We start from the raw sequence: 26428 nt of genomic DNA, 5'->3' as shown, positions 1-26428 counted from the left end.
GGCCCACGGAGCTTCCCATGGTCACCTGAGTGAGGGTCCTGCTGTCTGGAAGGGGATTCGAGGTTAAGCCCAGAGTGCAATGCCACGGATTGGGGGGACATGAGCCTGAGTGCTCAGTGGAAGAGGTGAACTCAAAACCTGCCGTGAAGATGGGGCCAGTGGGCTGTCTGGGAGCTGGAGGGCGGTCTGGCCACGCTGTGACCACCCACACCGGCCGCCCCTGCTCGGCGCCAGCACAGGCGGGAATGGAGAGCCAGGCCCCGGGTCTGCGGATGCTCAGAGCCGCTCCCCCGGTGGCAGAGGCCGTGCGGGCTGGCGTGTGTCCCCCGGGCTTCCTCGGCTGGTCCTGGAGAAGCCCCGGGACCCTCACCCCCAGCTCCATGAGCCACAGACGGGCAGAGGCCCAGGTCAACACAGGCAGTTCTGGGAAACCAGCGAGAACACTTCAGACGAAGAGACGGACTCCCCAGGCCCCAGCACTCCTCGTGACTTACTGCTCATTTCAAAGACACTGACTTCGGCACGTGCTTTGAGTCACAATTTGGGACGCTTTCCTGGTGTGTGAGCCTCACCTGCCCTGCCTGTCCCCAGGTCGCTGGGCAGCGACTGGAACGTGACCCCGGAGCACAGGGACGTGCACACTGCCTTTCCCCCAAACCTGGGGAGCCGTGCCCCGCAGGTCAGGCTCCTTTCTTTAATCGGAGCGGACGTGCTAGACAACCTTAGGAAGCATGACCGGTCCTGGCGGGATGTCTGTCTCATGACAGGTACCAGGGCGCCTCAGCTCAGTCACTAGAGTGTGGGGACGTTTCTCCTTCAGAAGGTTGCAGGAGCACAGGTAAACCAAAACAGCAACAAGCAAGCTTAGTAGAACCTCCCTGGCTGCACAGGGCTGTGACCACTGCCCCAGAGAGGCCAGGACGGGCTGGATGCAGGGACCTTCCCACCCCTGTGCTGGAGCTGCTCACTGATGGCGTCTTGCACTCAAGTGGACACTTTCCCCCAATTAAACATGCTACCCCCCCTCCGCCCCAGAGAGGGAGAAAGGACCAAACTGTCCCAAGCCCCACGCAGCCCAGCAGCCAGGACACAGGCCACCAGGGCCCAGAGGTCCCCACACGCCCAGTGGGACTTCCTTCCAGTCTGAACAACTTGAAACGGCAGCCAGCAGAGGAGGGGCGGAGGGCGAGGCTAGTGTGTCTGTAGTCCCAGCCTCAGAAGGTCAGTTCAGAGCTGGGAGGAAGGTGACAAGGGTGGCCGTCCCACCCCCCGGAGCGGCACCACCGTCAGCAGAGTGAAGACAGCCCCAGGGCTGAGGAAGGCGGTGAGGACGCGAGAGAAACACCAAACCTAAGGCTGGAAACTGAAGTTCTGGTTTTTCATTTGTTCATTTATTTTTTTAAACCACACAGGGCAGCCCTCCACTATTCAGGCATGGAGTTGGGGCCGGCGGGGGTCCCCGCTCTCAGGGAGCTCACAGTCCAGCGGGATATTGGCCTGGTCACAGCGCCATGGGGACCGGCCACCCCAGGAAGGCAGGCAGGGCAGGGTACTCCGGGGGTGGGGAGCCTGGGCACCCCAGCCGCGGATGGAGCAGACTGTGTGGAGCGACGTGAAGGGGGCTGGGGCCTAGGGTCAGCGGCACAGGCCACAGATGGCCAGGCCTCTGTGCTCTGACCCCACAGGCGAGGGGTCCACCGGTGGGGTGGCACACCACCTCCAGGGTCCACAGAGAATTGGTGAGAGGGTGTCGGGCAGACGTGGGGGTGGGCGTGTCGGGCAGACGTGGGGGTGGGGGGGTGTCGGGCAGACGTGGGGGTGCGGGGGTGTCGGGCAGACGTGGGGGTGGGGGGTGTCGGGCAGACGTGGGGGTGCGGGGGTGTCGGGCAGACGTGGGGGTAGGGGGTGTCGGGCAGACGTGGGGGTGGGGGGTGTCCGGCAGACGTGAGGGTGGGCGTGTCGGGCAGACGTGGGGGTGGGGGGTGTCGGGCAGACGTGGGGGTGGGGGGTGTCGAGCAGAGAGCCTGTCCGGCCCCTGTGGGAGGGACCTGCAGGACTGAAGGTTTCCTGTGGGGTGGGGGAGACAGTGACTCGGGACAGCCCTGCCCCATGACCTCAGTAACCTGTCTTTGGGGCATTGCCCCCCACCCCCGGAGAGGCACACCATGAGCACCGGCCCTTCCCCCTCTGACGCTGGGGGGTCTGTGTGAGCGAGAGGTAAATCCGGGGCAGGCACTGCAGAAAACATCGATGTTGGAAGCTGCTTTCTACACTGGTTTGAAAAGCCATTTTCTTCGTAAAGCATAGCTTTCCGTCAGTCAAGCACATACGAATTTTAATTAGGACACAATCATCACATTAAAAAGAGCCTATTCTCTTCTGTAAGGTACGTAGTTCGTTACCCCACGAATGCAGAGGAGGCACGAGGCGCCCGCGGCCCAGACCACAAGCAGCTGGGCCCCAGGGCGGGGGGCAAACGCCGCTGCTGCGCTCCTGTGACTGAACACGCTCACGACGCCGCGATTTCGCAACACAATCACGTCATTCAAACTTGGAAAGGCATGGCTAGTGTTTGTCCCCAGAACAGTTAATTCTGTTTGGCGTCTACACGGGCATCCCAGAGCTTTCTATCATGTAAATGACATTACACATTCAGAGAAAGCGGAAACCTACAAGAATTCCTTGATTTTAGTAAATGACGACACTGCTCATTTTGCAGTCTGTTTTTAGTTTATGATGTCTCTGTTAGATTGTATGCATCTCTTTTAAGGTTTTAGAACAAAAGCTGCAGTGTAACAGGACTGATGGCTGCGCGTGCACGTGACACAGCCAATCAGGACGCGGTCCTCGCTGGACACACCCGTCCACCGGGAGGAGGGTGACGGGACCGGGGGCTCCGAGCACACGCGGGGAGGCTCAGCTTCCTGCCAGGTCAGGGTGGAACGACAGACAGCGGTGTTTTCCTTAAGAAAACACCTGCAAAGTGGAAGAGGTGAACAGGACTTTTTTTAGGGAAAAGAAACCGTCCTCAAAGCACGTGAGCCTGAACAAGGGACCTCTCAGTCGAGTGAAAGGCACTCCGGGCTGCAAGCCGCACGGTCACGGGGAGATGCAGTTATTCACAAAAAGCTTGTGTGGGACGTTAGCGGGAGCGTGAGAATCACCAGTGTTAGTTAAGGACCACGCCGGGCACCGGCCTTCAGGCTTCATGGAAAGGGTTTATTTCTAAAGGCACCTGCAAAATAATGACAGCTACTTGCTTCTCCACTTTAAACTTCCACGGGATTTAAACACACCCCAGCTTTTCAGACAAAAGAGCAGTGCTTCCCCCCTTGGCTGTTGCGTGTGTGCAAGCAGCCAGCAACACGATCATAATGACCCCAAATGCAGCCCCACCCCAACAGCAATGAAGGAAAATACACCAGAAGCTTCGCTTTTCTTTGGGAAGAACTGAAGACGTGACCGTGCCAACGGACGGCAGCCGCGCGAGCGCACAGTGGGACCGCACTGTGTCACCGCTGCGGCAGTCAGCTCCTGTGTCTCTTAGGAAAAGCACCCCATTGGTTCGTTCGCAGCACTCAAGGTTAGAAAGAGAGCGTTACCATTGGCGGGCAGGTAGGTGAAGTGCTGGTACTGGCTTCTCTTTCTCTTCCCGTTGCAGACGTAGAAGCTGACTTGGACTGGGCTGGTTATTCTCTGATTGCGAAAAGGCGGGATCTCGACCACCAGCGAGTTCTAGTGAGAAAGTGGCAGACAGGAGGGAGACCGTTAGCGTCCCAAATGCAGAGCCGTCTGCGCGAGGCAGTCGCCTACAAGCCCCTTCCACAGCGTCGAGCACGAGGAGGGTTTTCCCTAGGGGTGAACAGCCCCTGGGTCCTGGACTCCCGCAAACCGGAGCTGAGAGGTGGTCTGAGGTACTGTGTGTGGGCAGGAGGCTGGGGCTTCACCTAAGATGCCACCAACTCAACCCAGGAGAGAAGCTGTGAGGACAAATGCTGAGACAGGACTGGCTACTGGGCACCCTTCTGCCCCCAAATCATGACCGTGAGAAAATGGACAAAGGGCCCCCTTGGGCTGACTCGTGGGTGGAGCCGGGAGCCCCTGCTCAGGTAGCCGGCAATGGAGCCCCAGGGGAAGCGTGCCCTGCAGGTGTCTCCGGGGGCCCACAGCCCGAGCCACAACCCCTCGAATTGAAGAGGACAGGAGAGCCGGGCGCAGCAGGTTCCGGAGGGGTGGGCGTCAAGCACAGATGGAACAGGGTGCTTCACAGAGGTTGCTGTTACCCGTCCGTGTTTTGAGTTAAACAGCAACATTTTTACAAAACTCTGCCCCTTCAAGTACAGATACAAAAATACGGCGGTGGGGTGTCCCACCCTGTGGAAGGACACAGCTAGGGGTCGGCGCGCCTGCATCTGGGCTGTCTGGTGCTCAGACGTCCTGACGCGCCTGACCTGGGGCTGGCCTGCAGCCCCTCTTGGGTCTGTCCTCGGAACCACACTCGCGCCGGGGAACACACTGCTTCAATACCTCCTTTGGTCTGGAAGAAGCCACGGCCCACGGCTGTGTGTGCCTGGTCAGCCTGCGTCTTGGCCGAGAGGCTGCACCCACCGTGGGCGCCCAGGTCTGGTCAGACACGGGCAGGTGTCCAGCCTGGCTCTGACATCCCGAGTCCCAGTCTCACCACCTGTCCGGGGACTAGAAAGACGCCACCTCCAGGGATGTTTACCGAGGATTCAATTATCAGAAGGAGACACCACAGGTGACGCTGGCGTGGGCACACAGCTGACACCCAACGACGGCTCAACACAGAAGTGAGGCGAGACAGGGAGGAACGCTGCCTGAGCTGAGGTCAGAAGTAAAGTGGGACGTGACTCAGGGTCACAAGGTGGCTGCAGGGAGTGTCGTGGCAGGCGACCTGGGCAGGCCGGTGACCCGGGTGGGTGGGCGACCCAGGCAGGTGGCATTTCCAGGTTCTGTGAGCTCTTAGTTTGATGTGGGCTCAGACGGACATACTTCAGTCCTCTAAATAGGCAGATGATGAAATTATGTGACAAAACGCCATCCCCATGGGGGCGCTGGTGCTGGGTTGCGCCGTAAGGTAAGAAGATCTGTCCTGACGGGAGGCTGAGGGTTAGCAGGGCGCTCGGTGCATCCACGCGAGCTGGTGCGGAAAATCCACTCATGACGGTGTACAAACCGTCCACACAGCGCAACCCCGCTTGGCTTTAAAAATACGCATGCTACAGTGTCCACGTATGTGTGTGTGAATGTGCAGAGGAGCTCGCGACACACACCCACAACAGGAAGAGAAGGGCAGGAAACGTGCCCGAGCGCTGACGGTGGTGAAATTACACCAGGCGGTGTCCTTTTTCCAGGACAGCTTTGTTGTATTTTCCAAGTTTCCACAATGAATATGACATTCTTTTATAATTCAAAAAATATAAAAGTAGACGTCATTTAAGAGACAAGAGAGATGAACTTAAAGTGAAAGTGTAAGTTAAGTGAAAGTGAAGAGTTAAGAAAAGAGTAAGCTGAGTAAACTTACACTAAAGTGTGAACTTACAGGCCACCACCGTTCACTTGTTCCCCACTCGTTTAGAACATACAACTGTCAACTGTTCGGCTCCCTTTAAAATACCCACTGTTCAAAGTGGAAAAAAAAACTTGATGGAAAATCTGAACATGCAAACTTGGTGGAATTATTTTGATACCAAGAGATGCACCACTTCTGCGGCCTCTCCTTCCTGCCCAGGGAGAAGGGGGCGGCCACACGGGCCCTGGGGAGTGGAGAGGACTCGGGCCCACGCTGGAGCTGGAACCGGGGGCTGTGGGCCCACATTTCGGGGTGACCAGCAGGGCAGGAGCAGCGAGGAGAGGGGAGGCGGCACCTGTCCTGGCAAACCCGAAGGCTGGCTCTGCAGCTAACGGCCTGTTTGGGCCAGGAGTCCAGCGTGGAGGCCGAGCTGCCCGAGCCAGCGGCCCTTCCTCAGGGGAAGGCAGGAAGCAGTGCGCACGTGAGCCGGCAGGCCCAGCACCCATGAGGGCAGCAGGGCTGTGGACACAGTTTTCACTCCTGGAGTCAGGGAAGAATCTGCTCCTCTGACACTTTTGTAAGGCCCCTGCTAAATGGACCAGAGCTTGGAAGAGGAAGCTTAAGTCACAGCCTTAAAGGTGCTGCCTCCTCCCGGAGCCACCTGTGTGGAGGGAGGGGCCGGCCCAGGGCAGAGGTTGACCACCCAGACCCCTCCAGCAAAGCCCACATTTCCTGCACTTTCGGGAGGACTGTCTGCACATCTCTAACAGCATTTGGGGGAATGAGCTAGAGAGCTTGGAAGAAACTTGAATTTTCTCAAAAAATCACCTGCTAGCTGCAGGGCATCATGTTACCTGAAGACTCCTGCTGCTTCTCTGGGACCAAGAAGGGCACACACTCCATGGTGGACATCAACCCACACACATCACTGATCACGTTAAACACCAACGGTCTGCCCACCCCGACTAGGACAGCGTGTCAGTGGGTAAAAATAAGACGTAGCTCTCTGCTGTGTGTGGGGACCTGCTTTAGATATAAAGACAGACTGAAACCGAGGGGCTGGAGGACAGTAACCCTGCGAACAGCCGTCAGAGGGAAGTGGAGCCGCCACGGAACTTCAGACAAAGCCCCCTCCATCAACAGCCCCGGACAGCGGTCACTACTTAGGCTCCCGTGTGCGGACAGCCAAGGAAGCTGTGGGGGCCAGTGTCAGGACAGCCCCGAGCCAGCGCGGCGGCCCCACACAAGGTGGGGCAAAGGCCCCGCAGGCACCCTGGCTGGCAGGTGAGACCCCACCTGGAGCCCGGGTCCCGACTGCCCTCTGAGGACAAACAAGGAATCACAGCCCCGGACGCCGGCGGCCCCGGAGGCACCCACGGGCTCACACAGCGTCCCCCTTGGGGGCAGCGGCCAGTGGGGGGGCCCTGGTAACAAAGGCAGCTTATGGCGACAGGAGCCCCGGGCGTGAGAGTGCCCCCATGCCCCCTGGCAAGAGGCCTGCCGCCTACATGGCGCACCGTCCTCCACGGTCACTCGTGTCCAAGACCTCACCTCACCTTCCATCCTGAGAGCGCTCGTTTCAGGAACTGTTTCTCCATCGTTTCTACTCCCTACTCCGTTATTTTTATTAGTCGGTTCATTTCAACAAACGAGAAGCCAGGTATCTCGGGCCAGGCCGCCGCCACTGTGGTCAGGAGGCCCCGGGCCCCACGTCTCCCCCCTCACCCCAGGGCCGCACTCACCGGCTTGCAGAGGTCTCCATCAGTCTTCGCCTCCATTTCCCAGATGTGGTGCCCGTCTGCAAGGAAGGGGAGGGAGAGTCCGTTACTCACGTCCTGATGGCCACCACCTGAAATTACAACCCGGACGCAGGCACACAGGACTCACACGCAGGAGCCTCTGGTGAGAGGCTCCCCCTGCCTGGTCGGCCGTGGGGACCGCCTGCTGGCACAGGTGGGCTGCCGTGCGTGCTGAGCAGGGAGAGTGGACGCCAGACCCAGTCGGGAGAAGCTCAAATCCAGAACTTGAGTGCAGGGAGCCTGGAGGGGCCCACAGACCCCTGCTCTGCAGAAGTACCCCCACCCAGCGCAGCCACGGAAGGGCATCCACCCTTGGAGGAACACGGGTAACCCCAGCAAGAGGGGCGCCGTGCTGGGACGTGGGCCAGGTCTGGGTTGGGTTCCGGCCCCACTGGCTCCGGCCCACAGCGTGCATGGCGCACTCCGGGCTCAGAGCTGTTCGACGCAGCGAGGGCCACAGGCCCTGCCTCTGCTCAGGGAATTGCCGGGGGCGGGGGGGGGGGGAAGAAAACGCCTCCTGTGTCTGCTCCTTGCCACATCAGGATCCACCAATGCAAAACACAAGGTATTTTTAACTTTACCCCAGTGGCCGTTTGCATGTTTGAAAAAACGAAAAGCCTCCAGTGAAAGAAAGGGCACATTGTCTCGGGCCCTGGAGGGGGCGAGGTCGGGAACCCACGCTCACTGGGACGGAGGGAGCACGTTCCAGAGTCTGGAAAACCCTCTGGCAGGCACGCAGTCGGGGGACTGGTTTTGGCCGTTATTTTGAATTAACAGACGTCAGTCTCCGACGGAGGCCTCTTTCCTTTCCATCTTTTACGAGTCAGCTCCCCAGACGAATCACTATAGCTATGGATACATTTAGTGTCCTAATCCTCTGTTTGCAAAGAAGAGATGTGCGTGTGTTACAAACCCTAAATTATAAATAAATTAGACAAGATCTCCTTTTTCTCCCTGGCGGTGCTGGCCGGGCAGGGGTGGAGGGCGGAGCGGGGAGGAAGCATGAGTCACGGGGAGGCTGAGGCGCCAGGACCCCACCGGCCTCTCGGGACGCCCGAGGTCCCCGCGCGAGTTATCTGCCAGATGGACCCACTCCACGGCAAGCAGGGCCCCACGGCCCAGAGACTGCACCACCTCTCCGCTGGGAAAAACAACAGGAAACCCACAGAACAGCCCGCTGCTCTCGAAGGCATCGCGAGGTCTGCAAAGCGGCGAACTTTCCCCCGTGAGCTCAGGGCCCGGGGGAAAGAACACCCTGACTCCGGCCCCGGTGCCCATGGACCTGAGGGCCCCCAGGGCCGCTTGAACGTGCCCGCGGCCTAGACCCGCCCGGATGTGCTGGTGCCCCGCCTCCCCCGCCACGTGTCTGAGGAAATCAGAGTGACTCCGCCTGTGACGACCTCTCCCCCCTCCCTGATGCCTTTTAGAAACAGCACGTTTTCTGATGACAGAGCTGATCTCTGTCCCTCCCTCACTGAGCAGCTTAAGTGTTAAAACCTGAAGTTTGGGGGCAAAACCATGCAGCTGCTTTTTCTCTGCCTGTCGACAGAGGCTGGCAGAGCCACAGCTCACGGCCCACAACAGAATTCTCCACAGTGTCCAGGCCTCCCTGGCCAGAATGGGGAAGGGCAGCACCTGCCCAGGAGAGGGGAGACGGAGGCCCACGAGGGGCCAGGGACACCCAGCATCACCCAGTGTCCACCACTGTCCATCCTCCAGGAGGGGCCAGAGACTGGACTGGCCTCCCGGGAGCGCCTGGCAGGTTCACCCACGGAGCAAAAACGAAGGGAAATGCAGTCGTGGAGTGGGCGGCGGGGCGAGCGTGCTGAGGACATGCCCCCCAGGGGACAGGGTCCTTCCCCTCCAGGGCGTCCTGGGCCTGTGGAATGCCGTCCTGGGGTGCCTGCCCAGGGGCCAGCAGGCCACGTGATCCCACTACGCACCATGTCCGCGGGCGGGCCAGGCCTTGCCGGCTGCGCCAGCTCCCAGGCCCTCACGGCTCTGGAAGGCGCAGATCCCTCCGGCCCTAGACCAACCGAGAGCGAATCCCCTCAGGCCGGCTCTTCAGTCCCAGGTGCTCAGAGCCCCTGCTCCCTGCATTCCCGCCCACCCTGGCGTGGGGGCTCTGGCCCCGGCTTCCCTGGCCTCTTTATTCCAGGATGGATTCCAGGCAGAGGGCAGGCCTCGGGGACCCTAAACGGAGCCTGACTCTTAAAGGCTAGCGTCTCTTTACGGTCGGGAACGCACACGTGGCCTTGTCCAGGGACGGGGCAGGAGGGAGAAGTGTTGATCATCGCCTGCTCTGGGACTACAGGCCCACCCCCCAGCTCCAGCCTCCGGCGCCCGTCCTGTGACACCCGCCCAGGGCAGCCCGGCCTCCCCGGGAAGGGACAGGACGGGAAGGCCAGCCCCAAACAGGCCTTTGTGTGCCTCCTTATCAGGCGCTCACTGGGCTTCTCAGTAGGAAACTGTGCACAAGCCCAGAAGTAAAAATATTCCAAGTCATCAGGGAATTCCCTGCCGCGTGAGTCATCGGAAAGGCTTCCCCGCCACACCCGCCAGGAGGCTTCCTCCTCGGGCCAGGGCCTCGGGCGGAGCGGCTCTGGGCCGCGGGTCCTTGCTCTCAATCCGCGGGCGGGGCGGGGGGCTGAGCGGGCTCCCCTTCCTGAGACCCTCCTGCAGCACTGACGGCGAGGCTTTGACGGGCCGGACGGGAGGACGGAGACGCAGCAGCGCCTCCTTCAGGAAGAGCCCCAGCGTCTGAGGCCAGACGTCTGCTCCCCTGGCCCCAGGAGGCAGGGTCCCTGGTGCGTCTGCTCCTGGCCTGCAGGCTGGACCCCGGGAGCCACAGGAGGCGTGAGCAGGTGGAGCCCCACCAGGGGTGACCTGGGGAGGGCCGGGGCAGGTGTCAGTAGGTGTCCCATCCACTACTCCCTCATCAACCCCACCCCACGCAGGACCCTCTGAGCCACACGGACCAGGAGACGCGCCTCCAGAGCAAGGCAAGCTATCTGCCTGCCGAGGCTCCCCAGGGTGAAGGTGGAGACTCCAGGGCCCAGCACCCGGTGCCAGGTGTGCGCCCAGGGGAGGAACACGCGTGTGCACACGGCAGTCACTGCAGCATCACACGTGACACCAGTGTCCATCCACTCTGAGCAGATAAACAGGATGTGCTCTGTCCACGCGGGGCGGGGGTGGGGTGGCTACCAGCCCTCGGAGGGGCGACGCCCTGACGCTCCGCGTGGATGGACCTGACACCAACGGGCGGAGGGAGCCGGGCACGGGCATGCAGGCTCCCCGCCGACGAGCAGAGCGGACAGAGCAGGCTGTGCTGCCAAGCTGGGGCGTGGGCGACACTAACGGGTCAGGTTCCACTGGGGGCGAGGAGACGCCCTGGGGCACGCACGACAGCTCCGGACGCACAGGAGCCTCCAAGCTTTGAACGGGCGGCACGTGAGGTCAGCGAGTTACACCTCTGGAAAGCCGACTCTAAAAGTGAAAATGAATCGCCCGACAGGACTGCGTGGGCACCACCACGTGGAAGCGGGGGCCTCCTGAGCCTGGCGCTCCCTGTCCAGGCTTCCTGCTCCAGCCCACCTTCTGCACGGCCCTTGGGGAGGACACATGCAAGGTGGGCGGGTTTGGGGCAAACCGAGGGAGGGAGCTGCAGTGACAGCCCTCTCGTGGGCAGGACACTGGGCCTGCACATCCCACAGGGAGAGGGCAGCCCGGGCCCAGGAGGGGCAGGGAGGGCACCAAGGCCAAGGTGAGCGCCCGTCCCCACCCCAGGCTCCTGAATGCTGACCTCAGAGGCCGGCCCGGACCCACAAGGAGAGCCCACAGGGAGTGCAAGTCCCTGAAGCCGGGCAGTCCCTCACAGAGGCCAGGGTGCTTCCTGGACATCAGTGAAGGCAGAGTCTGGGGCCAAAGGAGAAGGGCAGGCCGGGGCCCTGCTGACCCCAGCAGCACCTGCTTCACCTGCCAGGGTCCCGCCCACCTGCACGTCCCCGCAGACGGGAGCCGGGGTAGCCCGGTCTCCTCCCAGACGGTCGGAAGTGTCATTTAGCTTAGATTTGTGGGCTGATCACTCAGCTCCAAGGCCAGAAAGTTAGGGAAAGCCTTCTTAGGGCAGAGGGACCCAGCCGCCGCTCTCCGCTCACTGGGGTCAGTGCCCTCTCCCCGACGGCCCGTCCAGGGTAAGTCCCAGGCGGGGGCTACCAGGGGCCAGCAGCTCTGGTGCCCGCACAGCCAGGCCGCTGTGGGTGTGCCCCTGCTGCCCCCCTGGGAGCCCCTGACACAGGGGTCTCAGCGCAGGGCTACCCTAGGACACCACCTGCGGAGGTCAGCTGCCCGGATGGCGGGCGTGGTGAGGTGACGACAGCTGTCCATGTGGACGCTCGTTGCACACCCCACCCCCACTTCCCAGGTCAGCGCCAGGAAAGTCTGAACAGCGTGTCTCGGGAGCAAGTCACAGCCCTCGGGTGTGAGGCACACACCAGCCGCAGCGTCCGCTCCGGGGGATTTCCAGGAACCCTTTAGAGACCAGCACCCAAGGCGGAGGCCTAGCACCCATGTAGGATGCCGTCACCTTGCCGAGGAGAGCTGGGGGAGGTCTGCACACGGGCAGAAGGCCGCCATCCGGCCCCAGCTGACCTGCCAGCTCACGGGATGGCCAGAGGCCGAGCCCAGCCACCCACCACTGTCAGCAGACAAAGTGCTGCTGGCCGCAGCCTCCAAGTTCTGGTGAGGCTTGTTGTGCAGCAGAAAAGCCAAAACAGGCTTCACACAGGTTCCAAGAGCTGCCCAGAACAGGTGAGGAGACTGAAGGACAGAGCGACTTCCCGCGCCAGCGTCACGGACTTGGTGACATTCTCCTCTCCCGTCTCCAGAAGAGTGAGCTGGTGTCCACGTAGCCGCTTTCTTGGTGTTGCCGTTTGTGTGTCAGGCTGGGTCAGACATTCACATGCACGTGCAAATGTGTCCCTCACTCACAGATCTGAGGGGAGACCCACAGCTCTTCAGTGGGAGGAAGGGTGACCGACACTCGGGGCACACGACCCTCTGGTGAGGGCATGAACGGTCTCCACGCACACAGAATCCACCTGGGAGACAACATCTGACGCAGAAGCCGCAACCGTCGACAAGAGTCCGTGAAGGAACGGCTACTTCAACGCTGGGGCCTCTTGCTGGACACAGAAAGAGACCTGAGAAAAACCACCGGACGTCTGGGGATGCCCGTCCCTCACGCAGCCAGAGCCGAGAGCTGCTCCTCGGGACATTCCCCTCGGCCTCGGCTGACCCCTGGGGGACCGGCCGACGTCTGGGGGGTCTGCTCCCATTTCCCGGGGCCGCCCTCATGGCCGGGTTCCCTGCTCAGTCACCGTGAGGGGGACGCAGGTGATGGCTAGTCCTCTAGTCAGGAGGAACCACACCAAGAAGCTCATAAAAGCTCTGCCCACTGCCCAGGGCGGCGGAGGGGTGTCGGACGTGGTGGCAGTCAGAGAGGCCCCATTCTTCCTGCAACGGCTCCAAGTCCTGTCCATGGGGCGACGTCTGCCCAGGCCAGCAGCCCTGAGACAAGAACTCACCGCTCACCCACTGGCCGCGCTGCGAAGCGGGTCAGACAGCCCCGTTGGATGCCCAGAGCACAGCTGTGCTTTTAATCCAAACTGTCCATAGCGGTTTCTCTGAAAACCCACCAGGGGAAGCCCAGTGGCAGCGACAGGCCGTCAAGGTGTCAGGTGTGTGAGCTCTGCCGAGAATTGACGGACAGGAAGGAGGCAGGGCCTCCGCTCCCCCGTCTCCGCTCACGGGACTCACACGGAGCGTGTTCAAGGGCACACGTGGCCTCGTTAAACACGAGTGTGGCGTCTCAGGACGCCCAGAGGCCCGGCTGCAGGGCTTACGTCTCGCTCGTCTCGGTGCACGTGTTCGCAGGGCGTCTGGTCACCACCCACTCGCTGGTTTCTCACCTTCTGCCCCTCAGACGCAGCTCCACTGCAGGAGAGGGTGAGCGGACGACAGGCCCCGACAGCAGCACGCAGCCTGCGTGTGGCCAGGGCCCCGGCGGGGACGAGGCCAAGTCCCACCTGCACCTGCAGGCGAGTGGCTGACCTGCCCGTGGCACCCGCGAGGCCACAGTGAAGGCCCCATGACCAGACCACACCAGCTGAGAACTGTCTTGGGCCCGAGGTGCTGACTGGTCTCAGAACCAGCACAGAAAGCCGCTCAGCATCTCCTCTGTGAGTCAGCGAGGGCAGCTCGCCGGCTCTGTGACGCCCCAGTGCGTGGTGAGGACGCCGGGCCTTCCTCCCTGCCATGCAGGTGGACACACATTTAATGCACAAAAAGTTAAATTATTTCAAAATTCACGTCCTCCAAAGAAGGGCGTTCCAGTAACAAATTCCCCCTTAACCTCACACTCAGTCGGGGTCCAGCCATCATCTGAAGTGTACTTTCCAATCATGTGCACAATTGCACAGGCAGACCAGGTTACCTGTGAAGGACCTTTCAGCCCATTTTGATTGAAGTGCTTAAGTTTCTTGCAAACTGTACAAAATCAAGACCCCATTATGGGGGCTGAGTGCCTCCGCGCTTTTCAGTGACCAGCACGAGTCCAGCCCTGGCGCTCCCGAGAAACCAGGAAAGTGAAGACAAGAAACAAGCTACCAGATGCGGCCCCTCCCCAGCCTGGGGGGCAGCTGCACCCTTGTGTGGGCGGAGGCCAGCTCCCTGCACGGAATCAGCCCCAAAAACAGACTCCAGAGTTTGAGAGAGAAGTGGGGCCCACACTCTCCCGCACTTGCTACCCACGTGGCACAGGCCAGGCGTCCACCAGGCAGGAGCGGTGCTCCCGCCGCATCCATCCTGCAGACGACCCGGGGCTTATCGCTCTGGGGCCCCAGACACCAGAGGAAAAGGCCCCTCAGACCTACAGCCCCCTCTTCCGAGCACACACGCAGAATGCACACGCACACGCACACGCACACGCTCAGAGCAGCTGGGACCCCGGAGACCACCAGTCACTCAAAGAACAACAGCATCTGCCTGTGTGTCTGGGGTGGGGGTGCTCGTCCAGAGGGTGAGGCCCTGCAGGGCCCCGGGGTGGGGGTCCCCCTGTGGCTACCGTGGCCACTCTGTGTCTGGACGCCTGTCCCCGACAGCCTGTGGTTCTGAGAAATGGGAACTGCCGTCCACACGGGGAGGCCTGGCAGCAGGACCCGGCCCGGGGCCCACGGCGGAGGTGCCCGCCCGGCCGGGCAGACCCGGGGCTGCCCCGCCACATACAATGGCCTCCTGGAGGCCCCACACCTGCAGGCCCTTTAACCCCCGGCACCGCGTGATGGGCTTGAGGACCCTGCACAGCACCCGCGATGGACCCAGAGCGTCGCACGGCCCACCTGTACCCACACCACCAGCCGGCTCCCCCAGCGCCCAAAGCAGACCCGGTTGGTTTTTTAAGGAAAATACCTGGTGCCTTCTCCACGAAAATGACCTTGGAGTCTTGCAGGAAATTGTGGCCGGACAGGACCATCCTCTTCCCGCCGAGGACGGGGCAGCTGGCCGCGCTCTGCTTCTCCACGAGGGGCAGCTCCTGGGCTGACCGCTGGGCTGTGTGGGGACAGGAACGTGCGTGTGAGCCGCCCCGCGCCACTGACCACCCACCCGACCATCACTTGCACCCGGAACGGAAGTGTGGAGACGTGCCCCGGGCGGGGCGACGCCCGAGGGAAGCCACACGTCTGACTCGCCCACCTGGAAAAGCCGGTCTCCCAGGGGCACGTGTGCACACGCGTGTGAGCCTGTGTGTGAGCCTCCACTCGAGGGTGGGCTCCGTGGAGGGCCCGGGGAAGCTGCGGACAGAGCCCGCCACGGAGACTCACAGCCAACTCCCCACCTGGACCCCTGCGCCGGGGGGAACGGGGTGCTGTCTTTGGAAGCAACGGGGAGTCCCCCCCCCCGGGTGCTGGCAGAGGAGGGGCGTGGGGCCAGGTGTTGGCCAGGGAGGGGTCTCTGGGAGTGAGGCACATGAGGCTGATCCCAGAGAGCAGGTTGGGATGTGGGGGGCCCATCCAAGGATGGATTTGTCTCAGAGCCGGGGAGGGGGCAGCAGGCACACGGGCTCCGAGAACCCGGGCTGTCGGGAGAGGCAGGACAGGCAGAGGACACGGATGTAGGCAGCAACCAGAAGTCTGCATGGAAGCAGGTGGTGAGGACGGCGTTTCTGCAGGCTGGCTACGTGCCGGGGTCCCTCACACGGTCACCCCATAACCAAGGGACCCATGAGCTGGAGGAAGGAGGAGATCACACAGCAGAGATGGAGCCACTGCTGCAGGCCCCACGGCCTGGGACGGGCGTCTGGAGCCTGCAAGTGAGGGTCCAGCAGGAGCGGGGGAGGCGGGGCAGTGAGGCAAAGGCCACCATCACAGAGGAGGGGCTGTGGGGCAGGAAGGGCCCGGTCACCGAGGTCCAACGGGCCCTCAGGTCAGAGGCACAGGGACCAAAGCAGGACCCTCCTGCTGAGACAGGTGAGCCATGGGGACGGCTCCTGAGACAGCCACACCCTGGAGGGGACCTTCAGAGAAGACGGAAGGGCATTTCCAGGAGCAGTGGCCGGGGGACAGTCAGGTTCCCAGGTCGGGAAGCAGGGGCTGCAGCGGGGCTATGGGTCTCTGCCCAGGGTGGCACCAGTCACCCACGTTGCTAACACGGGAGGGGGCTGACCTCACTTCTTGGCCGTCCAACCACCCAGACGAGCCCAGCGGTAAGCCCGAGGCCAGAGGCCCAAAACCACATGGGCAGGTCCACAAGGGGGATGGAGGGCCGAGCTCTGCGCCAGCTGGCAAATTCAGGACCGTCCAGCCCGACGGACCACAACGCCAACGCCTTTCTCAAGTCTCCTGAGACGGGGGGAGATAACTCAAATGCGATCAACACACAGGTCTCACTGTCTGGGGACAAACTTCCTTTCCTCAGTTTCCTCCAGCAGGTGCTGGGGTGGGGGAGGCCCTGCACCAGCGCAGGAAGGAACAGATACTGTCCACGACCGCGCTTGGTGGGACAAGCACAGTTCACAGGGTTGCGCACATGGCAAGAAAGCTGTTCCTGGAAAGGGCACGTCCGGCCGGACTGGCCTGGCGTCACAAGGGAGGCAGGGCGGGGCGGCTACTCACAGCACTCGATGGGGTTGGAGGCGACCTGCAGGGACAGTGTCCGGCCGCTGGGCTGCGGGATGTGGACACGGAAGACCAGCCTCACCCTGGTGTTCTTCCTCCCGATGTCCGTCTCCCCTTTGCGCAGCTCGATGTCTGAGTTCCGGAGCTTCAGAATCCCAGCACAGTCGATGCTGCCCAAAACGAGAGTCCACGCTTTTCCTCAACCCCCGAGCCGCTCCCTATGCCCGAGCCCCCGCCCGTCCCGGACGACCGCTCACTGAAGGGCTTGGTGGGACCGGCCAGGACCTCGCGCCCTGATCTGGTCTGAGCATGTCTGGAGAGAGCTGCCCGCACGCTCAGGGCTCTGGCTAGACCCACGTGGACGTCACCAACAGGGCCGCTGGGGCCCTCCAGGCGGCTCCCAAAACCTCTTTCAGTCAAGATTTTGGCAACGTCACCTGGGGTCAAGATCACGAAATTTCTAGGGCTTCACGCGACCTCGTTTAATTCTGTTTAACCTGACAGTTCCACTCAGCACCAGAACAGCGGTCAGATGGAAGCAGCCCGTTCCCCCTGTCAGAAGCTAAGAGGCCACACCAACGCTGCCCCAGCAGACCGGGGCGGCGGCCCAGCACGAAGCCCCGACTCCGGAGCGCGGGGCAGGGGCTGCTCCCAGCGGGAGGGTCTTGGTGGAGAAAACGCAGTCACTGAAGTCATAGCTGCTGCTGCTGCTGCCGAAGAAACCGGCAGGTCCTCCTGACCCATCTGACCGCATCCTGGCCCGGGAGACTGACTCCGCAGCCCCAAAAGCAAACCCAAGGATTCACAGTGATTTCCCCCAAGTCCGTGAAGAGCTGCATGGAGAGGAACCTTTCCCTTTGTTTTCAACTTAGAGGGTATAACAGTTGCAAGTAACTGTCAAATCCCACACGAGGCCCTACAGAACGTGGTCTGCTGGCCTCACCGCCCACACCTTCTCTCCCGCAGGACAGCCCGGCCACCCTGGGCTCCTCCTGCCCGAGGACACCCCCTCACTCCTGCCTCAGGGCCTTTGCATGAGCTGCCTCCCTGCACGTTCCGCTCTCAGCCCAGCGCCACCCTCTCAGAGACCCTTGCCATGCATGGGGCCCAGGCGCTCCACCGACCCCCTGGGGGAACGACTGGCTGCCTGAACTTGCTTATCCACGTACTGTGCTCAGGATCTGTCCCCCGCCCCCGAAGCCCATGCAGAAGGCCTGTCCTGTGGGGCAGACTTGCTCCTTCTCTGCTGCGCCCACGACACAGGAGGGGCGTGCACGGCAGGGCTGCTCAGCTAACGAAGCTGCGCACTCAGGCTCCGCCGGACACGAGGGGGTAACTGACCCTCAGTCGATTCACCGGTAAACAAGTGAGCCGCCAGGCCAGTCATGCAGCCGTGGCAGAGACCCTCTCAGCGAAAGCACGTCCCAAACACACTGCTCCCCCTCTAGTCTCTCAGTGACTGCAGGTTAGCCACTCCTTCAGCTGTCACGGGCGCTGTGCTCAGACACAGGGGAGCGCCCACAGCTGAGATATTCAGGCGGCACCATGCACAGTGGCTGAAACCCCGAAACAAACAAACCTGCTGTCATAAATATTCGTGCAGTTTCCTCAGGTGCTAAGCCAAGGGCACCCGGGGCCCAGCTGTAGAAACGTTGGGGGAGGTGCAGGCATGCAGGGCCCACCCAGCTCCCACCGGCCCCCAAGCACACACGGACATGCAGACACATGGCTTACATTGCGCGCATGTTATTCTCTGGCAGAAGTGGGATTTCCAGGACCTTGGTGTTGGAGATGATGGCCTCGTGGCTGGTGGTGGAGACGGTCTTCCCGGTGATGCGGTGCACCTGGTAGAAGGCGTGGGGCCTCAGCAGCCGGTCGTCCGCCGTCCCGATGAACAGCTGCAGGGTGAGCGGCTCGCTGTCCACGTAGCCGTGCAGCTGGGGGAGAAGAGGACAGTCCCTGAGCGCCCCGCGCAGACCGGCCACGCTTCCGGGGCAGGGCCAATTCAGGAGGGAGGGTGCACAGGCGCTGAGAGCCCCCACCGCAGGTCCTAATGTCGCAGGCCCAGGAATGAGCACCTGGAGATGCCTCGTGCCCCAAAGCTCTGGGGTCTCTGCCCAGTGTGCGCTTTGAACAGCGGGCTGCCCACGTCGGAACATGTACATGTGCGGTGCACACTGGCACATGCGTGCCTGCATCACGGTGTCAACACGTCCTCAACCCAACTTCTCCAACAGAATCCTGGAACGTCACACTTCAGGTTAAAGCGTGGGGCCCTATGGATCTATTAACCCACAGAGGCAACGGCCTGCTGCTCCGAGTGTGGCTCAAGCCAGCAGTAAACCGGCCATCCAAACCTCGCTGACGGGAGCTAGGCTGCTGTTCCGGCCTCGGCTAGTGGAGAGGTGAGGTCACACACACACTGAGTGCTCATGAGAGAGTCCCACACGAGGACAGGTGGCTCATGCATCTGGGGGCCAGGCACCAGGGCCGGCCCACCGGCCCCCGGGCCCCCCGGGGTGGATGTGCTTGGGCATCAGGCGGCTGCTGGGACCAAGCACCAAGCGCCAGGCCCAACAAGGAGTCCCGGCAGCACCATGTTCTGAGGGGCCTGGAGTCTCTCAGTCTGGTCCCGTCTCCTGCCGACACCCCCACACGATGTCACCATCACAGACACAAGACCACACACCACCGCCCAGGACTGACGACCCCCAGCTCTGCAGCCCCGGAAGTGACGGACGTCCAGCGGCTCTGCGCCTCCTTGCCCGGGGCTCCTGGCAGTGCCGGCGCCTGCGGGCGTCCCTGGGGCGCTCTCTGCCGCACCGACACCTGTGGAACAGCCCCATGTGTCACAGACAGTGGGGCCGCTACCGCGAACGACGTTGTGAGAATTCGCGGAGGCGAGGAGCTCCAGCCAGACAGGTGTGCGTGGGTGGAGAGGGGGGCCCCGCCTCTGGGGGCTGTCTGCACACGCACACGCACACGCGTGCACTCACCGTAGACACACACACACTGCACGCTCTCCAGACCTGCTCTGGAGTTCTGCAGTCGGGAGGATTTTATTTCCTGGCTTGCAGCGCGAGCGTCGTGTGTCAGGCACCCTGTTTTTATCTTTTTCTGTCTGTGACAGTGCCAAGCCTCTTTCTCTCCTGTGAAAATAGCTGCACTTTCGTCCTGCTCCTCGGGTGTCCGGCACGGGTGGGCGAGATGCACACAGAGGACGGAGCTGGTCTGGGGCCTGCGGTGGAGACGTGAGTCTGTGCGCAGTGACTCCACAGCGCCCGCGGCGCACAGAGAGCTCGGGGACCCACCTGTCCACTCGCTGTCCTCCTGGTCTGCCATGCGGACAAAAGCCAGCACCACGGAGAACCTGCCAGAAGCCACCCACTCCAAGGGGCCCCTGCTAACATGGCTTAATTCTGCAGAAGCAAAGCGTGCCTCCTGTTTGAACTGAAACGTTTCTTTCCCGTGTGAACACGTGTGTCCACACAGACGGGAAAGGTCAGGAAAACCGAGGCCCGCTCGTCCGGCCCACATGCCTTCTCTTTCCTTGTGGGCTGTGCGAGCCCAGCCTTTCGCCAACTTAATGAACTTCCTAAAACCCTGTAGCCCATGCTGGACTCAACCTACAGTTTCATAACAAGAAATGTAAAAATAGAATCAGAGACTGATGAAGAAACAAGCTTTCCTCCCAGTCTCCATTCTGCGACATTTAACGTGAGACCATGTCAGCGAGCCTCTGGCCACGAGCTGCCCTCGCGTGGCTGGTGCTGGGGGCAGCCCCAAGGCCGGCACCCGCCTGGCGGCGGGCAGACCGCTTGAAAATGACGGCGGAAAGTTCCCACAGGACTTACGCTGGGGCCGGAGCGGCACATAGAGCGCAGCGGGTTGTGGGCATAACTGCACCCTTTTGAAAACATGCCATTTCAGTGAAAACGGGAACATGCGAGCTTTAACCTGGGAGGTAAACATCTATTATTTAAAACATGAAGTTCATTTTAAGAAAAGTGATTTAAATGCTTCACAGGCTCCACTGCATGGGTTTCTGCCTCCGGCACGTTACAGTGTCTGTCAAAGTAAGATTTATAAGGTTGCCTGTCACAGCAACGGCCCCTCTTTGCTTCAGCCTGAGGCTGTTCCATTTTTAAGGTCTAAGGCCTGCTGAGTTCTCCACACCTGAAAATGTTTTAGCTCCTCTGCCCGCCTCAGCACCTTCCGGCAGGATGACAGGTGAGGGAATGGCCGAGGCCAAGTCTGGTCAACGCTGAGATTCCAGCAGAGCCCAGGACGGAGGCAGAGCCACACAGGAGCCGGTGAACGGAGGGAAATCATTTTTCAGCTGGGTCTCGAGTTGGCGCACAGACGAACCCAGCAAGGGAGCCCTTGTGCCCAGTGTGACAATCAGCTTAATGGGCAATTATGAGTTTACCAGATGTCAGCTCTGCAGAACCACGCAGAAGGGAAAACCCAGCTCAAAGCCGGCTTCACCTTTTCTGACTCAGATTTCTCTAACACTGGATTAACCTGAGACCCTGCGGCACGAGCTCCGTCCGCCTCATCTTCAGCCCCCACCCCTCACTGCCACCACCCACGGGAGCGCCTTCCCCACGGCGTGCCCCGTACCCCACGCCCCGGCAGGGAATGCGGTCCAGGAGCTGGAGGCCCGCTCACCGTGCCGACCTCTGACCTCCGACCCCCGTCTTGACGGCTGGGATGCCCGCGGGAGCGCTAACAGCTCTACTCAAACAGCGCTGGACACTCCGGAAACCCTCCTAGGACAACGTGGAAGGTGGCAGGATCGAGGACAACCCCCAGAGGTTCCGCGCTCAAGGCGACTTTTATTCTAAAATGTCTGCAGCCTGGAACCCAGAGGCCAAAGCTTCTGAGGTGGGCGGCTTCCGGGGCGGACGACGCTGTCCGCCTGTTGCTCTGAGAGGGTTTCCCTGCTGAGCTGCTCAGCGGACTTTACTCCCAAGTGAACGTATCGGCTGCGAGGAAAGCGTAAACTGCCCTGACCTCAGTTTTAAGCCCAGTGTTTAAAACCGACGTTATGAGCCTGAGAGCAGGGGCCTTGGCCGCGTGTCAGCAGGCGCAACAACGACCCCGCTTTCCCTGCGGTTATCGCTGCTACCGCCCAGCTTCACCGCACCCGTTGTGCCCACAGCGCGGCCCCACGCGCAAGGCCCCGGCGCTTCGCTTCCGGAGGAACCTAAATGCCACCCCCAGCACAGGCCTCGTGACCTGTCTCTGGGGCTGAGGGCGCCCTGCACGTGCTCCTGGGCTCCCCGTGCTGGGGGCAGCAGCGAAGGCGGCCAGTGCCTCTGCAACGACTCACGCGGTTCCCGGTGTGGCCAGCCCCGACGCGGGTGGACACGGACGGCCCAGCAGCCCCGTGCAAGGTCAGTCCGTGCAGTGGGCAGGGCGGCCCAGGGTCTGGTTTGGGGTCGGACCTGCGCTCTGATGGCGGCTCCTTGGGGCCCGAGGGTTTGCCATCAAACCACCACCTCCTCCAGCAGCATCTTGCTCTGGTCCTGTGAAGCCTCAGCTGCCAGGTTACTGGTGCTGTCTCCACCGCAGGAAGAGATGCCCACTTCGCACAAACCCAGTAAGGGAAATGGAATAAGCTATGGGTGAAAGGAATGGGGCTGTGGACGTCGGGTAAAAGGAGGAGCTGCTGTCTGTCCAGAGTGTTCAGACACCCGCAGGAAGCCTGCCTCTCGTGGCCCCTTCCGTGCCCGGGGGAGGCTCCATGGGATGCGGCGATGATCACGGCCCCCTTGGCTGATTCCCATGACCTGAAAAAATGCCTGTTTCCTGGTCAGTTCCTTCCTTGGCTTCAGCCCCCAAACGCCTTAAATGACTGAAAAGTATTTATCTCAGTCTACGGGGGCAAGGGTGGGCCTGCAAGCCAGCACCCCAAGGAGAGACCCCCAGCACGAGGCAGGGCCCGGGCCCGGGGCCGGGACACCCCCCCCAGGCCCTGCTGCCTGAGTGAGGCCGGTCCCCACGTCTCCCCGAGGGGCACCTGCCCTGACAGGGTTTACGCTGCCCACCGATAACTGACAGGAACACAGGTCACAAACCTGAAGCTGTTCAGGAGCTGACAAGGCTGCCACCAAGGGTCACGTTTCAGCAACCTATCAATTATTCACACGAGCCTCGGTGTGACGGCCCAGAAGCCTGCGAGCAAGTGATTCTGGTCATTGGTAAACAGAGCTTAATTCTTTGACCCCTGGGTCAGAGATCACTAACGCCCCTCATGTCCCTCTATCCAGGCCTGCAGGGCGGCCGGAACCAGCACCTCCTGGAGGTTGACCCACCACGAGCTCACCGGGGCTCTGCTCTCGGGATGGGAACCAGGCATCGGGACGCCGCACAGAGCGCAGGGCAGAGGGCCAGCTCCGCCCAGGTGATGGCAGGAGAAGTGGACACCCAGGAGAGCAAACGGAACACCGAGTGAACGAAGCCCTCGGCCGCCTCGACCTGCAGTTCTGTCTCCTGAGGGAAGGCCGGGGCGCTGGGGCTGCTGCAGGGTCACAGCCTCTGGTTGGTGGTGGAAACGCCGGAAAGGCAAACCCCACGTGGCCCGAGGACTCCCTCCACTTCCCCCGTCAGACAGAGCCCGCGGAAATGCCCACCAGGGCTGCTGGTGACTCCGGAGAGCCGAGGAAAGGGCCTGGGGACCCCATGAACACAGAAGTCCTTTCCTAATCTAAAATTTTAGTCTGATTCTGCCTAGAAAGGTTTCAAGTTTCTCTGTGTCTCCTAGACTCAGAGGAGGGGGCGTGTGGGGCTGCCCCCCATGACTCGGATGCTCGAGAAAAGCACCGAGTCCTCCCTGGGGCACAGCTGGGGGCCGCGTCCTGCAGAAGACTGCAGCCTCTGACTTGGCGGCGGACTCTTGTGAAGGTCTGGATGTCCTCCCTGGTTCAGCCCATGCGAGCGCCGGGCCTGCTGGACGCTCCACGTGACCGCAGTTCTGAACCTGACAGCCTGGACGCCCCGGAACCAAAACCTGGCTTCCCTCTGACCAGCTGACCACAGAGCAGCTCGGGGAGGGGCTGCTTCCCTGCATGGGGAGCAGCCTGTGCTGAAGCTGCGGGAGGCGCGATCGTCTCTGGAAGGAGGAGCCGCGGGGTCAGAGGATGTGCGAAAATAACTCACAGCACAGAATAAAACTTTGTGGTTACCACGCTTTCACGGCAGCAGAGACACTTTTCTATTTTCATTTGTTTTATAATTATGTGCAAATTCTATTTTTATCCAATTTGTGGTCCACTAACTGAAAAAGAAAACAAACCCAAAAGCCCCCTTTCTAACTGCTGACCTCACACTTGCCGCAGAGCGATCCGAAGACTCTCCCTTAGCGACCCCGCTCGCGCCGGAAGCCCTGACGGGCCGACACTCTCTGCTGCCATCTTTTTCCCTCGTGCGTTTCCGTCAGGCTGGGGGCATCCGTTCTGTTTAAACCCAGAACCAGCCTCTGCGGTCTGCCGCTGTTTGCTTTGAAATTATTTTCGAGGATTCATCCTCAAGATGTTTTAAATAGTTTCAAGCTTTATAGTTCCTCCAAACGACTCAGTTCTCTCTGTGTCGTCTACACTGAGACAGACACCGCGCTGTGCCCCAGACACTGGCGGGAGAAACGGACACCCAGCGCTGCGGGCTCTGTGGGTAGGGGCTCGGTGCGCTCCTGGCCGAGGAGTGGGAGCAACTCGCTGCAGCTGCCCCGTGCGCCCCGCGCTCACAGCCCCACACCGAGGACGGCCCTCAGTCAGGGCGGGGGTCCTCCGCGTCCCCAGGCTGAAGCGCGACCTGCGGTGCGAGCCCCTCCCTCCGGGACCAGCTCCCCTCATCGATGCGATTTACAACCACGGGGGGCACTGGGCCATTACACCCCCGCGGCTTTATTTTCGTTTCTCCTATTCACTGGCCAATTTCCTCACCTTGGTAATACCTTTCCCACTCAGCCACAAGGCATTTCGTTCAGTGAAAGCCGCAGCAGGAAGGGCGGTAAACACTGTGGTTGTGCAGCCCTGCTAAGTGCAGAAGTCACCCGGGAGGCGGCCAAGCGCAGGCCAAGCAGGCCGCGTCCACGCCGACGCGCCTCCCCCGCGCTCCCGCATCCAGCAGCTGCCGCGGGTGCTAATTGGCGGGGAGGGCACAGCCTCCAATACTGCCCTCACGTCCCCGCAAACTCCACATCCCTGACTGCTGCCATGGCCATCGTCTCCGCGCCCCCCTTCCCTCATAAGCTTTATTTTCATTTATCTAAATGGAATAAAATAAAAGCGCGGGGCCCCACTGCCTCCCTTCCAGCCGGCACCATTCTCTGAACAACAGGGCTGGGGATCCGGGCTTGTAGGGGGAACGGAGACTGGGGAGGAACACTCTCTGTCAACAACTCCGCACGGCCTGCGGCTCTAGGGTAAGACAGCAAGCTCGTGTCCAGCGGGACTGTCACAAGTCACAGCAGAGGGCCCGGTGGGAGGTGGGTGGGTTAAGTGCCACGTGTGACCGAGTGCAGATGCCACGGGACAGCCAGCCGGGAGTTCTCGTGATTTCCTGGGCTGGCACAGGTGACAGGCTCAGGACGGCGGAGGCTGCCTGGACACGAGGCATGCACTGGCTGACTCTGAAGGCAGGTAAAACCCACTGCCCCCCAGGGCAGCACCCTGAGTCACACCGATGGGGCCCACCCTCTCCCACATGCAGCAGGAGACCCCCAGCACAGCCAGGGCTGCGTGACCTCCCTGCCTTGAAGTACCCTCTCCCCTGACACCTCACGGCAGGTCCCACGCCAGCTCCAGTGCCCGGCTGATCCCACGCTGGTCACCCCTGCAACGTCACGGGGAGTCCCCGGCCCCACCAGACCACGCTCATCACCCCAGAGATGGTCGAGGTGTCGCCCACTCCCCCAAAGCAGTCCCACGGACGCACAGCTGACCTGTAAGCTGCAGAAATGAGGGCCGTGAGCTCCCATCTACAATCGTGTGTGTTGAGGAGAAAACTAGGACTTAACTGTGCGTAAAATATTTAGCTAAATTGTTTGGGTGATGACAGTTTTCTTTAAAAAGACAGAAAATGAAAAGCACTGTTGGCTGTTGGCACAAAGTGGCCTCTGGACTGAAGCAGTGTGGACTCGCCCCGGGGTCAGAGGCAGCGGTACCTGCACACTGGGGTGTCCTCCGGCCGATGCCTTCACAGCCCCCCGGCTCCCCTCCGTCTCATAATGGGCTCTGTGGTGGGACTTGGGCTGCACTTCGATCCTCAGCTCATAGGGTCCTGAGTGAGACGGCAGCTGCCAGTCGAGGGCCGGGAGAGTTGGGCTGAAAGGGGATGGAAGAGCATTAGACACCGCACCCATCCCCCGCGCCCCATCCCCCGCATCCCGTCCCCTGCACCCCATCCCCTGCGCCCCATCCCCCGCATCCCATCCCCTGCACCCCATCCCCCGCACCCCATCCCCCGCATCCCGTCCCCTGCACCCCATCCCCCACGTCCCGTCCCCTGCACCCCATCCCCTGGGCCCTGTCCCCTGCGCCCCATCCCCCACGTCCCGTCCCCTGCACCCCATCCCCTGGGCCCTGTCCCCCGCACCCCGTCCCCTGCACCCCATCCCCCACATCCCATCCCCCGTGCCCCACCCTGTGACCCTGGGGCCGCGGGCAGTTCACCCTGCACCGCTGGCGTCTAAACCGCCATCAGGCAGAACTGCACCCTGACACAGCCCTCTAAACGTCTTCGACGGCTCATGTGCCCGGAGCCTTTCGGGTCTTCATGACAAGCCTCCTGAGTAAGATGGAAACACTTCCACAATAGACCCGGAAGTGTTTTCCTGTATAAGGTGGAGACTGCTCCACACTAGACCTGGAAGTACTTTCTTTCCTTCATGATAGGCAGATAAATTATTTAACCTC

General features: G+C 61.5%; 1 protein-coding gene across 7 annotated transcripts in view; it reads right to left on the bottom strand.

The window, feature by feature from the left end:
* NFATC1 (nuclear factor of activated T cells 1) overlaps positions 1–26428 on the bottom strand; it is a 90064-nt gene that overhangs the window by 35804 nt on the left and 27832 nt on the right. For 6 of the 7 annotated variants that reach the window (XM_064480460.1, XM_064480462.1, XM_031441711.2 and 3 more), the window contains exons 3-8: positions 25678–25837; positions 18243–18445; positions 16506–16678; positions 14803–14943; positions 7276–7331; positions 3603–3735 (exon numbers count right to left, since the gene is read on the bottom strand). In XM_064480460.1, coding sequence (XP_064336530.1) covers positions 3603–3735; positions 7276–7331; positions 14803–14943; positions 16506–16678; positions 18243–18445; positions 25678–25837 — 866 coding nt within the window. Of the gene's footprint in view, positions 1–1981; positions 3236–3602; positions 3736–7275; positions 7332–14802; positions 14944–16505; positions 16679–18242; positions 18446–25677; positions 25838–26428 lie in introns of those variants that run through there. The other variant, XM_064480465.1, reaches the window with a different exon arrangement.

This window comes from Camelus dromedarius, chromosome 28 (genome assembly GCF_036321535.1).
Source record: "Camelus dromedarius isolate mCamDro1 chromosome 28, mCamDro1.pat, whole genome shotgun sequence".
Classification (NCBI taxonomy): domain Eukaryota; kingdom Metazoa; phylum Chordata; class Mammalia; order Artiodactyla; family Camelidae; genus Camelus; species Camelus dromedarius.
This window is presented reverse-complemented; position numbering and strand designations above follow the sequence as displayed.